The 16,018-nt window shown below is 37.9% G+C and overlaps 2 protein-coding genes across 6 annotated transcripts in view; both read right to left on the minus strand.

The window, feature by feature from the left end:
* The window catches only part of LOC128472511 (complement receptor type 1-like), a 198,225-nt gene extending 197,495 nt beyond the window's left edge, over positions 1-730 (minus strand). For all 3 annotated transcript variants that reach the window (XR_008346177.1, XM_053454394.1, XM_053454395.1), the window contains exon 1: positions 619-730. Coding sequence is in view for 2 of the 3 variants with exons in the window: in XM_053454394.1 (XP_053310369.1) it covers positions 619-706 (88 nt within the window). In the remaining variant the exon portion in view is untranslated. The remainder of the gene's footprint in view (positions 1-618) is intronic.
* A 6,041-nt stretch (positions 731-6,771) lies between these two features.
* The window catches only part of PFKFB2 (6-phosphofructo-2-kinase/fructose-2,6-biphosphatase 2), a 35,223-nt gene continuing 25,976 nt past the window's right edge, over positions 6,772-16,018 (minus strand). For 2 of the 3 annotated variants that reach the window (XM_053454389.1, XM_053454388.1), the window contains 10 exons: positions 14,365-14,489; positions 13,761-13,968; positions 12,722-12,868; positions 12,213-12,317; positions 10,821-10,950; positions 10,566-10,628; positions 9,746-9,810; positions 8,579-8,758; positions 7,942-7,964; positions 6,772-7,440 (listed from right to left, as the gene is read on the minus strand). In XM_053454389.1, coding sequence (XP_053310364.1) covers positions 7,401-7,440; positions 7,942-7,964; positions 8,579-8,758; positions 9,746-9,810; positions 10,566-10,628; positions 10,821-10,950; positions 12,213-12,317; positions 12,722-12,868; positions 13,761-13,968; positions 14,365-14,489 — 1,086 coding nt within the window. In that variant the 3' untranslated portion in view covers positions 6,772-7,400. The remainder of the gene's footprint in view (positions 7,441-7,941; positions 7,965-8,578; positions 8,759-9,745; positions 9,811-10,565; positions 10,629-10,820; positions 10,951-12,212; positions 12,318-12,721; positions 12,869-13,760; positions 13,969-14,364; positions 14,490-16,018) is intronic. The other variant, XM_053454390.1, reaches the window with a different exon arrangement.

A 16,018-nucleotide genomic window follows, 5' to 3' on the forward strand; every position in this document is an offset into this window, starting at 1 on the left:
AGAGAGAAGAGGGATACAAAAATGGTAAGAGTTTGCAAGATAGAAATTAACAGCAAATATAAAATGTATAGCTTGAAGGAAAGAAGAAAGGGGGGGGTGCAATAGAAACATTTAAATACTTAAAGAGATTTAACAAAGTACAGGAGGCAAGCATATTTGAAAGGAGGAGCAATGTTAGAACAAGAGGTCATAGTCTAAAACTAGACATTCAGAGGCTTAGAGGTAACGTAAGGAAGTTCTACTTTACTGAAGGGGTAATAGATAAAATTTAACAGTCCCCCAGCAGAAGTGGTGAAGACTAATACACTAAGGGAATGTAAACAGGTATGTAATAGACATGAAGCTTTCTTCAAGGACTGATGTTTCTATGTTAAATTGACAACAAAAAATAAGTAATCTTGCCAAAAAATAAGAATATAATAATAGCAATGGTTGTATTGCCCTTTGAAACTATTTCGGTGCCCTGGTAGACTTTACTCTATTGCAACACATGAATATTTGCTGTTCCTATGCCGGAGATTACTTCACAGCTAAGCTTTATTAAGTTCTGGGCATACATCCATGCAAAGTCTATACATTTATTTCCTTGTACTCCTCCAAATAATTCAAAGAGCTTACTTTGAGCAACAGAGATGCATGTATAAAGTAGAGTTATCCACAGTATGGTCCAGTGGAAAGGCCTTGAGATGCAAGAGATGTACTTCATCCTGTGAACAGGGCGTCAGTCTCAACTTGCAACACTAAGTAAAGGAAAACCGTCATTAAGATCCAAATAACAAAATATGTTTATTTTAAATCTATACATTTTTTAAAATCACATTACCTACTCAAGAGTACCATATTATTTCATATAAGTACAATACTACCGATACAATCTTTCCCCTTTAAACACATATATATACATAAATGCATTGTAAGGTAGATTTTAACTCAATCTGTGGGCTTCCAAACACAACCGAGAAAAGCTAGAACCTCTATAGAGGATTAAAGAACTTTAAGCTAGAGCCAGTTCTACCATATAGGCAAATTATTCTGCTGCGTTAGTGCCTGGCTGTGAGAGCATGTTGCCCTGTGACAAACTTACTCATGCTGTTGTGAGATTTGATTTTTAATAACATTATGAAGTAACGATTGGCAATTTCTTCTACAAGTAGAGACAAAATTTAGGCATACCTGGTCAGTCGCCGAAGATGATGAAAATGCAGCCTCTACTCAGTGTTCACTTTAATCTTCTTCCACTGGAGTCAAGCTATAGTATACTATCCTTCACAAGCGTTTGTTTTATAAAATAGCTTATCTGGCTCTAGTATTAGGCAATCAGTTAATGATTGACGTCTGCTGTTTACATACCCAGATAGAATGTGTTTTCTTTGTGTCTGGAAGACATAGCATGCTGTAATTCCAATGAATTACAACATTTCCTGTAAAAACCGCCATTAAAACAAATCAGAGTAGATTTCCAGTATTATATGGAAGTATTAAGTTTCCTCACCACTGAGAGGAGGCTGGCACCCTTTAGCCCAGGGGGCAAGCTTAAGTTAGAGGTCCGATATTATAGCGTCCCAAAATATTTGGCTACCTATGGCCATACCTGGGAACCTCTCGGCTCCGGCTACCCGGAGTATTCCCTTGTGGGACATGGTGAGGTCTGCCCGGTGACATCAATGGGCGTTCCCGCTGACGTCGGGGTGTACCCGCCAACATCGGGGGTGTTCCCGCTGATGTCAGCGGGAAACACCCCCATTTAAAGGACGTGTCAAGACCCCGCGGATTCGGGTCTTGACCCAGAGAACCGCATTGATGGGAAGGATCAGCTTGTATTGCAAATTTAAAAGGCTTCAAATCTGGGTGAAATTTTAATCATGCGATATTTGAATTACCCAGATATAAATCGGAATATTGAAACAACTAGTTCTACTAAGGGTAGCAAGTTTCTTAGCCACTAAGTCACAATTTCTTGTCCCAATTAGTAGAGGGCCCCAACCGGAATAGATCTGGTAATAACTAACAATGAGGGGCTTATCTCAAACACCCAAGTAAGGAAAGACTCGGGGAATCGTGACCATAACATGATTTCACTTCAGAGCGAAGATTTCATATCCAACAAAGGTTCTTTACGGTACGGGCAATAAGAGTATGGAATTCACTACCAAGAGTTAATTTTGATAAAAAAAAATTCTGGGTAGTAAATTCCACATGTTTATTCTTCTTACTGTAAATAAACCTTTCCACGTGTGTAGGTTGCTGTCTTTTTTCAAGTCTGAATGGATGACCTCTCGTTCTTTGTACAATCCTGTTTATGAACAGGCCATCAGAGGCCTGCAGTGTATGGGGTGTTGTGGTAGTTACAATCCAATTGAAAAATGTTTTAAGTCTGCATAGAAAGGTATTATTTTGAATTAAGTATTTTAAATGTGCTGCAATAATAAACACAGTTTAAAGTTAATACATCATATTGAAAAGTGCTTTGTATTTTGGGGATCTAGCGCCTACATCTAGTTTACACGTGTTTTCTTGACAAATATTTATCCTTACAAAGTTCAGCTATTTAGTTTGTTTTGTTGCAATGCCTGAATACTGTTTACTTTACCTAGAATATCTTTTGTTGGACCTAAAATGCATTTTTTTTCCCCCTTACAATTAGTTTGCTACAAGCATCAAAGAAGAAGAAATGCCAACACAGTTTTTAGACTTCAGACCTTAATCAGTCCTTGGTCTTGTCTTAGATTTAGGATAGCTGCATGTCTATCTCATGCAAGTTTAAATGTCCTTATAGTAACAGCCTCTACCACTCCTGATTGGAGGTGTTGCATTTATCCAACACCTTCTCATTAAAATAAAACCTCCTTAGATCTATGGTTTTATACTGTGGCTTCTTGTTTTAACATTGCTTCTTTGAAATAAACTTTCATACATAAACTTTGTTAAATCCTTTCTAAATAAATGTTTCTATCACATGCCCCCTCACTCTTCTTTCATGCAAGTTATACATTCAGCCTGTACACCCCAATCTTTCTGCGCAAGACAAGAGGCTGAAATTAAAGTGTACGTCTAAAACGCGCAAACACTTTGAGTTGTGACATGTGCATATGACTTTATTACATTACCAAAATTAAGTTTCTCATTTTGCTCGTACTAATTCCACTGGAAGGCTCTTAGGGGCACTCTGGCTTGGGGGCAGTGGGTCGGTCGGAACTGAACAATTTTGTAACAGCCCAGGGTGGCAAGAATGCAGTGGGGTGCAACCCAACCGTGAAAGCGAGGCTGCTTGCACCCCAGAGAGAGGGTGAGGGAGGGAATAAGTATAAATGTACGTTAGAGTGTATGTCTAAGTGTGTGTGGGCATGGATGTGAATGTGTGTGTTAGCGTGCAAATGTGAGTGTGTGTAAATATGTATGCCACTATGTGTGTGTTACTGGGGGAGGCAAGGGACAGCTAGGGACACTTGGCTTCACCTGCCCCCCCCCCCGAAGGCTCTTCCATATGTCTACCACACTTTACTGCCTTTGTCTGTACTACTAATTATACCCATATACGAATATTTGTGCAAGTATTCATGGGTCTGCCCCCCTAGCTTGTTGGTGCACCACAATCTACTCCACCGCACCAAAGCAGTTGGACAGGTCTGTTTTAGAGCATTCAGTTTCTGTTAAATTACAAGTGCTGCTGTAGACACTATGTAGATATGGATAAATAAGCACAGACATCATATATTGCACATATTGCTATTTATTTTGATAAGTCACCATTATCCAGCTTTAGATAATACACAAATGTTGACACTGAAATAGCTGAATGTGTGATTCTGAAGAGACAACTGATCTTTTTAACCTTTTTGCAAAGTGACCTTCTCTTTTTAAGACTAATCACATGGGAAATAAATGTTGTACACTTGATTTCCCTTATTAACATTCTGATTTAAGAACACATTGGTTTATCTACATATTTACATTTGTCACATTTACTTATTGGTATCCTATTACAATATAGAAGATATAGGAATTCCTGTCTGTTTTTAATTGAGATTTTCAAGACTCCTGATTTAGTCCTAAAACCTACAAAACCATATGTAAAGAGTTGGGGCAACTATAGTAATATTCCCTACTTTAATATTCAAGGTCAAAAGATATATATAAAAAGATCATTATATATATATATATATATATATATATATATATATATTACACACACACACACACATTATACGTAGAGGTGAGTGAGCTGTATGGCCTCCAGAAATGCAGGTATTCCAGGATAAGTGCCAAGCCTCCCATTTTGGGATCAGTTTGCATTAATTTAAGTGGCCAGGGCCGAGGCAGACATTGGGGCTGAAGCCCATGCTGGCCTAGCCAGCTCGTGTGTAAGTAAGGTACATAAAAAAAAAAATTTAATACAAGAAGTTACGTTTAGGCAATAGTTATGTTTCAGATTTCAACTTATCGCTTTTTAACCTCATCACTAACAAGGTCATGTAACTGCATGAGGCAATATTTCAGATCCACTTAGATGAAAAACATGAAACCATCTATTCATAAAAAAAACAAAACTGTTCATTGCATTACAGGTCTCTCTGCGGATTTGCAGTTGGAACTGTGTTTATCCAAAATGCGATTTGGTTTAATCCGCTTACTGAATATTGCATAAAAATGTGCTCACATTAAAAGGATCTATTCACTAGGGAAGCTGAGGGGCCAGCAGTCTTTTTTTGGATTGAAAACTTGGTAAGATCTAAGGAGATCTTTAGGAAAACAACTTGCTTCTTTTGCGAGTGAAAAATCCACCACCAAAAACTGTGCTCTTCAGCCCTGGAGTCTTTCCAAAAGACATTCTCAAATGCAAAAGGGTTAATCTAGTTCAGGTGTCCAACATTTTGTGCGTATGCCAGCTTCAAGATTGAATAGCACTATGAAAGTCGGAAATCTCAGAGAAATTTGCATTTTCTGTCTGGATGAGGAATTAACACTGCAGATACAACACATGCAAAGATTTACACTTAGAGCAGTACAGTAATTCAAGCAAATGAACTTCAGTGGTTTAAGTACATTCTCAGAAGCTTTTAAAAGAAAGTTTTTCATGAACTATTAACCATAGATCATGTTCTATAGCAATTGCGCAATGAGTAGGTCTGGCCACTTTTTAACCCAGTTCAGTGCATTCTCTATTAAATCCCATTCTCCTTGTCAAGGCCACAACACATACGATGACAAAATCGCATTATGAGTCTTTTAGTAGAGAACAACCTAACACATCTATCCGCGTATTCCATTCAGTGTTATAAAATGTATACATTAAACACATACCATCCCTCATCTGTCAAATTAAAGTTAAGAACAGCATATTTTCATAAAAAAAACATACTAAAAGGACATAAGACTTCAGGGACAGTGTTCTACACTCTGTATACATCCAAGTCACACATATTGATTTGCTTTCTTATGCTACAGAAAATAAAAATTATTATCATGGCCATTGGATTAATCTCTGATGATATATATACACACACACAAATATATATACACACATGTACACCTGTCACCTATGTCTTTGCATAATTCAAAAGAATCACTACACATTTTTAGGTAAAATGTATGTGGGAATCTATTTTGCATTTGACTGTATGCAAATTTCAGTACACTTCCTTTAAGTAGTCTGTAGAGCTGTCATTTTCCATCGTTTTTTTTAAATGGGAAGACATGTAGCAATTTGCATGGGGCAATACATTATAGACCATGCAAAATGGACTGCAACATGCATAAAAAAAATATAAAATGTGGAGATTTTACTATTTGAAAGAAATTAGTTTTAGCTAATTTCTTCTCCTAAGCCCACCTACTTTCACCTTAGTATCCCACGGTAAGCATACTTGGGAACCCGGAGCCCTCCCTTTTGAGGCCGGGGGGGGGGGGGTTCGGTCGACTAATGTCTGTCAGAGGTCCACTGGTGTCTAGGGCCAGCCCCACGCGTTGAAAAATTAAAAGTGGTAGGACGGGAGGTTTGTGGGGCATGCTTCAACGCTGTTCCCTAGACCCAGAGATTCTCTCGGAGAGTTCCCAGACATGCTAATAAGGCTTGGTGAAAACACCACTGTGAAATTTACAATAGGACTGGGACAAGTGACAGGTCCACTTTAAAAAAAGACATGACAAAAAAAAAGTAAATATGTGAGTAATTTGAAAATATACAGCCATTCAAGATTTAATAAACTATTGTACATCCAGACCAGTGATCCAGATATTGGATTTCGGCAGCTTTTTATGGTATACTGATCCAAACAAAACATACTAAGCAACAAGGATTTTACATACATCTAAAAATAAATACAGTCTAAAAATATACAGCTTGGCAAAATTAATAAAATCCTCCAAGGCCACGAATCAGCATTCAGGTATTTCTTACAAAAATAAAAGTTTAATTTGTGTGATAAAACAGAATAAAGTCAGCAGGTTTACTCATGCGCACGGCATTAATGACTACATGTAATGTAGTGTATGAAAAGACGGCTCATCCTATTTTAAAGCATTCTTTATAAAGACAAACCATTATGCATCAAGACTACTATAAAATCTGATGTATAAAACTCATGTTTTATATTCTTTTTATAGGGCAATTAGGACGCATTTCACATGCGTTCTCTAGATGGTATTTTACCAACAGCACTTATGGCACAGCTTTTCTGGAAACATTAAATACATTAAAACGTCACAGTTGTATGACAGTATAACTATGTCAGCCAGTGCCTTATTTTTTTATTTTAAACAATTTTGAAATGTTAAATCTATTCAGAAAAATGGTAGATAAAAGGCTTTCCATATGTGTTTGCGTTACAGAATATGTTACAGCCACCTACATTCAAAACATTTAAAGTTTCAGGAAAACCTTATACATGTTTTTTTGTACCCATGTATAATACATGCACATTCTCTAGGTTACCTGAAACCTGGAAAATGTTTTATTCATGTAGAAACAAAGCATATAAAGGGGGAGGGGGGGATAACTTAATAGCTGCCAAACTAAAAATCTAAAATACACAGAGCTTTGCATTCACATATTAAGATGTAATGTAAAAATAAAAAATATTAAGACCTACACAAGAAAAATGCACCAAAAAGGTTAATTGTGAATTGATTTAAGAGCTATATGCCATAGCTCCACATTTAATTTTTGAAGGTTTTAAAAGAGATTGAAAATATGCCGTTTTTCATACACTGCAAATAGTTTTGGGCGTATTCTGCTAATGGAAAACATGCCTTCCATTCCCTTTTAGTGAAACAGAGAAATAGAACATGAACACACTGAAGCTTCTTTGAGACAAAAGAGGAGATTCCAGGAAATCGATGCAGTGGATGGAAGGAAAGATTCGGGCGGATCCAACTGTTCGCAGCTACACAGTCCTAGAGAGCTACAAGAAGGCATCACAACCAATGGTGTCTGCTGGACCCCTGGATAAGAGAGAACAATATTACATCATTTAAAATGTTGTGCTGATGTTCTATAAAACAAATAAATAATTTCACTTCTGCCCATTAAAACAAGTAGTGGGGCCTTTAAAAACCTTTAGGATTACAAGTGGGTATTCAAGGGAGCAGACATGTCCTACTGCCTCATTACCAAAGCGCCAGTGTTAGTCTAGCATCTGTGCGCAAGCAAATTAACTTATTGATGTTGCCTTCAGAGCAAGCCAATTTGCCCACAGCTGCAAGAATAATACTGATGCCATCATTAATGAGGTGGGGACGTGCTTTCTGCAACCATAAACACCCTTGCACTGCTCTGCATTCAAAATTAATGGCTATAGGTCGCACTTTACCTTCCCAAAGTGTAACAAAGGGTGCTGTATGTAATCAGGACATGTTTCTCAGAATTTGTGAAATATTCTGTGAGGATTGCCAGGAAATATTATATTTTAGAGAACAATCAACGACAGAAAATATCGTACTCACATGTAAGTATTTTCCAGAGAACGCTGTTAGAAAAAGACAATTAAGACAGATCAGATAAGGATTTCAGAGGATAGTGGAAAAGAAGGCAAAGGCAGAATTATAAATGTATACATTATATTATGTGATTAAGGAGTAATTTCCAGGATATAGAACCCGTGTTTAAATACAAATCCTAGAGAAAAAAAATCATCACAATCCTCCCATAGACTGCAATGGACAAAATGAGCTAAAAACAGATACATTTGACCAAATTTATAAACGGAGATGAAATTTATTTCTTTAATCAAATTTTTTCCATTGCAGTTTATGTGAGAATTGCTATTCAGTTACTTGTGATAGATTGAGTACTCAAATCCAAGAGGAAGGAAGAAAGAATGATGTCAATCACGAAGACGGGGGATAGAGGAAAAACGTGGAATTTTAAAAGAAACCCAAAGCAAACAATGCAATTAAATGAAAAATAGCACATAATTTCTCAACATGTTTTACAAAAAAAAAGGAAAAATAAATAAAAATATGTTAACAGATCGATTCAAGGCAGAAATTATTTTGGTAAACGAGTTCAGGTAGTTAATATGCAAATAATTGGTGATTAAGAGTATAATGAGTAAACGCATGTGCGGCCACAGCCACTGACTTGTTTTAAGGGTCGATCAGATCCATCCGGGGCCATTCTGAATCTCTCAGATCCCACAGGTTCAAGAGGTCGACTCCCGACACTGTAATTGCGCGGGCGCCTGATCGTATCAGAGCTGGACAGAGGAGTGAAGCTGTTTCTTCTCATCCGCATCGGGGCTTGGCTTTGGTCAAATACACCCTGATGAGATTTGAAAGCGATGAAGGACCAAAAAAATGGGGATACTCAAAAATAAATACAATATGAAAAAAAAAATATTAAACCTTGTTGGTACGATAAGTTTTCTGTATATATTGTCGTATGCATGAATATGATTGTGTCATTCAAGTATACGTGAAAAAAAAAAAAAGAAAAAAAAAATCACAAATGTATTTATATACTGCATATTTTTAAATTGTGTGCTTATTATGTTTAGGTGTCATATATCAATCTATGCATCCTGAATGTGAGAAGGGTAGTACTTATCAACCATAATGTAAAACCCGTAATCCTGTAAAAAATGCAATTCACAAGCTACAGTTAAATGTTCTAGTAAAATGAATCCTTTTCTTAACTACTGTCATACCTCAGACAATTGCTACTGCATTCATTACACAGAATGGTTGGAAGGTCAATATGTTTACTAAGTGTACAGTTTCCCATAGGCCAAAGTATGCCTATGTACAGCTATCTGAACAAATCGTTAACATTTCTAAAACTAGCATTAGGCCTTTTTTTAACCGTGTTGGCAAAAACTGCATACAAATGAGAAATAAATATTAATTTCTACTAAAAGTGCTTTTCCACCAATGCAGATCATTAACTGAGCTATCCGACATTTATCAGATCTATAATTCTTTATTCTGAAAGGTCTTATTTTCCAAGGCAATAACCTGTAAGTGCCTCTTTTTTGTGACACGACAATTAATCAGTTACTGAAAAACATCAGTTCATAAAAAAACTGGGTTCCTAACTGCCCATTTAGCTATAAAAGTGTTAAATTGAGCCAGTGGGCCACCCTCTTTAATACAACTTAAAAGTGATATATTTGACACTTAAGAAAATGGCAATTAAAGTGGTCCAACTACTGCCGACTTGGAGTAGTTAACACCTGTATAAATTACATCTATTTAGAACAGCAAGTTACGGCTGTCCAAAATTTAAGGATAGATTAAAAAAAAAACTTACGGGTGGTTTCTCTCTGTGTGTGTCCACGGCATCCACATTAAGCCTTATCATTTCTACCTTACAGCCTTGAAACAAAACAACACACCAAATTATTCATATGTCAATGTGATTCAGCAAATGTTTACATAGTTATAAAACTTGGAACAGATACTTGATTGCAACACACCCCAGAACACATTGCCATCATAACCTAGCAGTAAAACGTTGTGACTTCACAAAGCTATTCTTCAGCCATAGCCCTTGATGAACTTAAATGAGTCCACAATGAAAAGCATTCCCATCAATTACTAAATTTAAAATGTTGGGAAAACAGGCTTATGGAGATTTATGATTTAAATTTTCCTTCATTTTGCCATTCGGCCCATCTAGTCTACCTGTTTATCCTGATATAAAGATTCAGACCTTAATCAGTGCTTGGTCTTGTCTTAGATTCATTTTAGCTTTAAATTCCATGTTGTAGTCTCTACCACTTTGGATTTATCCACCATTCTCTCAGTAAAGTAATACATTGTCAGTCACACGGTCTGTGGCTTAAAGGTAAGGTCCTATCTGAGTTTACTTACAGCACTCTAGTTAAACTCAGCCCCACTCAGCACTGCGGTTCCCAGGTGCTGAGGAAGCTTGGCACCTGAGAGTGATGTGATAGGGAGAAGTAGAGGAATGCAGTAGGGCAGATAAGGAAGGCCACATCCGATAGTCAAACAATAATAATGACTGCACACTGGTGAAGCTTTAAATGTGCTTACGACCTATGTTATATATTCATGTCTCTTTATTATTATTAATAGTAAGGAGACACTCTTTCCCAACAGTAACTTACCATAAGCAACAGGCGTCAACTTAATTACGGTATGCAGTGGGCAACGGAGGTATGGCAAATCATCTAGATTAGTAGAAAACAGGAGAATTATTTCTTGCACTGGTAAAAAATAATCTATACCAATTTATCAATTTTCTGCCAAACTTTTTTCTGCACTATTTTTAAAGAAGAATTTAGTCTGGAACTAATCCACATAGTTATATGGATACAGATATATTTTGACATTATCCTTAGACTAAATTATAATTGTGTTACCTGCACTTTTGTCTAAGAAGTAAGCCAGAAGACATCTCATGACAGCCTGGTGACAGATGACCAAAACATTCCCCTGACGCTCCAGCTCCATAATGACCGGCTCAAGACGCTGTACGAGGTCCTGGTATGACTGCGGATAAGAAAAGAAAAGTATTGGGTTGTGTCAAGTTACAATCACCATGTCAAAATCTAGCTCATACAATAGGACTGCCAAGTCCCTTCTTATGTCTAAGTAACCCTGTGCTCATTGGGAGGCACAGGGTGACTGGGAAACCCTGTCTGGTCTGCCGGAACCAGACTCCTATTGACTAACCATTTATGGGGCTCTACAAGCCAGGAAACGCTCGATGCGCCTGACCGGGACCTAGCCGCAAATTCATGGAACTGTGCGGCCCCTAGAAACCACGGCGATGCTCGACGATAATTAGAACAGCGTTGGTACGGACGCCCTTTGCCCCACCACTTCGCTCTTTTAAAGGTAAATTAAGCTTGTGGTGGGCAACACTTGGTGGTGGTTACAGAGAGGGAGCTCATTCGGGAACCCTGGTTTTATTACCAATCTTTAGGACCAGGGTTTACCCAACCGTGGCTATGGAACTCTGGCCCAGCTACCGTAGGGACTGTTCCCGGGGATATTTCCGACGCTGTCTCTCAGGGTCCTGATGATGAGCTCTCCATTGGTAACCCGAGATTGATGCTACTCCCTCGGAATCAACCCAAAATAGTACGTTTTTGTCGGGTGGGCATTGCTGGCCATATAACTGCATGGAGGCACTGGGCTGTCTGGTAGTTGATGGGATTAAACCCCCTAATACTATCTTGTTTGCCGTATAAATATCTGTGCTGTCTTCAATAAAGGGAGTTCTGTTTTACCCCTACATTAAGTCTCAGCTAGTGCTTTGGGGAACATGAAGGGTTAATCCCTTGAGCAATAAAGCTTTCAGCCGCAAAGAAGATCTCTATGGTGGCGCTATTCAGTCCGAGTAAGGACACAGAAGAACTCCTAAATATATTTATCACTGCAAATGTAATTAAAAACTACAAGCTGCTTCATCATTTCTGGGAAAATGTCTTTGTTAGTAAGGATAAGTTATGCAGGAAAGAGCGGTTAATCAGATGTTCTGCGGGGTTAGCTTAAACAGAGAGCGAGCAATAAATTGCTAAAGCATCTGGCAGTTCCACATGTAAACATCAGGATTTGAATCCCTTGTACCTGGTGTGTGTGTGTGTGTACTTAATGTTCCTGTTAAGGTAAAAGGGCAGTTATTGTATGCCCTGTTGTGAAATGTATTCTGCCAGGGAACACGGAATAGCATCAGTAGCTTGACTATAACTACGTAATAGATAGGAGAATGAAAAACAGACATTGCAGATCAACAAACTGCAAGTTACCTCTCCACCAGGGTAACGATAAAGATATTTATCTTGATCCCTTGCTGCAAACTCTTCAGGATACTTTTCTTCTATCTCTTTGTAGGTCATCTCTTCACATACACCCTAGGGGAAGGAAATACATTACGGAATATGGCTTAGCCAACACTCGTCTTGGCAACAACATTTACAACTGAAATATATAATTTAACGTAGTGTAATGTAGCCCTTTTTGAGGCAAAAGAAAGTTTTCTTCTACAGGCCAGTTTAGTGTCAGCATAGTGGAAATATACAAATATTGTTTAACCTATTCATTTCCTAGTCAACTGGCTAGCAAACTATTTTTTAAATGAGGTAGTGTAAATACAAAACAAAAAGTGTGCAGTAAATTGTGCATATATTACATATATATATAAATAAAATATATATATTTCACACAAAAATATATTACATACAGCATAAGTGAAACCAAACGTTAAAGTAACTCAAGTTCATTGTTTACGTCTGATAATTATTTGTCTAACACCTACACCATCAATCTCATTGAGAATTTTCCACTGTTCATAATCCACGCCAAGACATTCTGCTGTTTGGATTGTTCTTTTCAGTTGGCTGGTCCAAACCTTGAGGTCCACAATTTCTTGCTCCTCAATAAACTTTCTGAGTGCTTGGGCAAACTGCGCAGAAAGGCACGAAAAGAAACATTAAATAAGAAGAGAACCAATAGAATAGATAGAATAAGAAAATAACCAATTTGGGGGTAATTTCAAAGTCTATGATTATGTGCTTTTTGGCACGAAATGCACAAAGTGAGTGTCTACTGTCAGTACAGTGCTGCATCTTTAAAAGAAAAAAAAGGGGAAAATGGGGGGGATAGGCAGGGGACCAATTCATTTCACTGTGGCCTCTTTATGTGATTTTTTTATGTAACACCTATTAAAAATTAAGATAATTTAACCAGTCCACTACTATCCTTAACCCTATAACTCAAAGCTAATTTTGACCCTCTTTCTTCCATCCATTGGTCTCAAATTCCCTACTCAACATCTTCGAGTTTATTTCTTGTTTTCATGGCAACTTTAAAAAAATATAAAAGACTTCTGAAAAAGAAACCGTTGGACGAATTTGGTCCAAACAGAACACAGAGAAGACCCCCCACCCGGAAAACAAACACAAATTTCCCACTGCCCCCTCCAAATGTCTAGTTTTAATAGGTAAAGCTATCACCGACTAGTTTCACTTGACTGTAAATGGCTTTACTTTTTGTCTGTGGGCCTTTTCTGTGTGTATTTTATCAACAAGGGTCATTACGAGCCAGGCCCCGGTCAGTCTAGGCTTAGGGTATTCCAGCATAACAAAAGATTCTAAGAACTTTGCCAATTTTCAGTGTTCAGTTGTAAACCAAAACATTAAGAAGCTTATTTGGTTTCAGTGGCAACAACCCATTGTGTCACATGGCAATAATGTATTCGCAAAAAATTAGGAGGAAGGCAAAAAAAACAAACAAAAAAAACACTTATTTCTAAGAAGGGACGGAATTGATTAAACAGCACCTTTAAGCAGACTTACTTGTTTTCCCTGTGGAGAAAGTCCTGAATCTCCTCCAATTCTTCCAGCAACGTTACAATCACTTTCACCATGTCGGCATAGGTATATTGTTCGGGGCTGCACATGAATGTTCATGAGGTAGTACACGATTTTGCTTTGGATGTAATCTTGCACTCTGTTTACGAGAAACCTCTGTCCCACGTTGATGACTTTAATAAGGGAGTGATCCCTATAGCAGACAATGCAGAAGACCAAATATAACAGTGAAAAAAAAAAACATTTCTCTACCTTGATTAAAACAATACTGACCGATGATGCAAATCAAATTGCATTCTCCTGCAGAAATGGCAAAGCTGACCTTGTATAATTCATGCTTAGTACAATAACAGAGCTATAAGGGGATATAGAAGGGGATCCTGTTTTACAACTGTTTTTTTAATAACTGCCATCATATAGAACAAGAGATAGGGGCCACAGTTCTTTACCTTAATGTAAACCCCATCGTATTACACCACACATTTTCATGATATAGGTAAAGCAAATAGCTCTCTGATTTTTACTATTTCCTGTCTGTAAGCATTAACTTATAAACAACGCTATGTAGAAAATGTGCAAGACATCATACTTGTCATAGGAATCAGGGTCCAGAGGCTCATATGTAACTTTATAACATTCAATTCTCTTCAGGAAATCATCCATGACATTCTCTCGGTTTATTTCAGGATAATCCGGGCTGGAAACTTTCACTTCCTGAAAAACACAAGAAGTGCGATAAAAGCTTTAAATAAGACTCACTGCTCAGCCAGATTCATTTTTCCACTGTAACTTTATATGGCTCTGTACCTCGTCGAAGGCAAAACGGTGTTTTAAATAGGTTTAGTGATTTCCAGGGTCACTCCAAAACAAACCTTGGATGGCCTAGCAGGGGGATTTCCATAAAGTCAGATCTGTTTGTTGAAGGGAGGATATGGTCTTTAGTGCAGCTTACAGATATGTTCAGGGATAGGCAAAGTATCTGTACAAGACACACCAATGTCCATGGCAAGATTTGTGAAGGTCTATAGAATATCATTAAATTGTCCACCGCATACCCCAATAAAGGTCCACCATGAGCAAAGTTGGTGCATAACCCTGGATATGTTCTTATTACAGGATTTTCACTTTTTATAATTAGTTTGTTTTTTTTGAAGGCCAATCAGGCCTCACTGAGAGTGCGAACCCCGTTGCCAGAGCTTGAAAATCTATGTTTAATGCATCACATTTCAGTAATGTGTTCTCCAATAGAAAATATAAACAAAAAACAAACAAGAAAAACACCACACTGTAGTAAGCTGTGTAAAACAATATATGCCGCTCCAAATGCAGGGGGCAGGCTTACCTGGTCAGCAGACTTAGGATCTGCCGTCCAAGCCAAAAGTAATACAAAATAAAGATGCAGAGAAAACGATACAACGCTCAAGAGAACAAGACCGCCAAACTTAACACAATCCAAATAACTCCACCAAAATCCGTAAACAAAAGGACCTTATAAGGTGGCTATAAAAATGGGGGGGGGGAATCAGCAGGGAGTAGAAGACTGGCCTAACGTGTTTTGAGCCTTTAGGCTCTTAATCATAGGCCTAGATTTCTCTGCATCTTTGTTTTGTATTGTCTAGATGTTACCTGGCCATCTTAGGTATTCCAGAATCTAAGACAACCATAGAGGTTTAGTTGGCAAAGGGATTTGGGTAAAACATTTTCAGAAGAAAAATGGATAAAGTTACTGACTGTTATGCAGTCCATGTGTGTTAATCACCTAGAACTTAATAGGAATATACATTTTAGACGGTTTATGGTGCCAACTAAATTGAAAAGTTTGTTTCTTCGGATGTTGGGACAGCGTTGGAGGGATTGTTGGCAGGTGGGCACTATGGACCATGTTTGATTGTCCTGCTCTGTTAGGAGATATATGCCCTTGTTGCGCATATGGTTTTCCTTTACCTTTTGATCCTGGGGTGGCTCCCAGGGGACATCGGTCATTCCCACCACAAATTGATTATGCATATTTCTAGCTGTAGAGTTGGCCATGACAAAAGCCTAGAAAAGTCCCCTGCTCCCACAATGATGGAGGTTCACAATATCATAGAGACCCATAGGAGATGTGAAGAAATGTCAGCCACATTGGAAGACTATTTTGGAATCTGTGGATATTATGGACTTCTTAGGCTTTTATGGGTTAGGAACTGTAACTATTTCCAGAGTGGCTGGGTGAGGGGCATTCACATTTTGTTTTCTACATA

The sequence above is a fragment of the Spea bombifrons genome, chromosome 2 (genome assembly GCF_027358695.1).
Source record: "Spea bombifrons isolate aSpeBom1 chromosome 2, aSpeBom1.2.pri, whole genome shotgun sequence".
NCBI lineage: Eukaryota > Metazoa > Chordata > Amphibia > Anura > Pelobatidae > Spea > Spea bombifrons.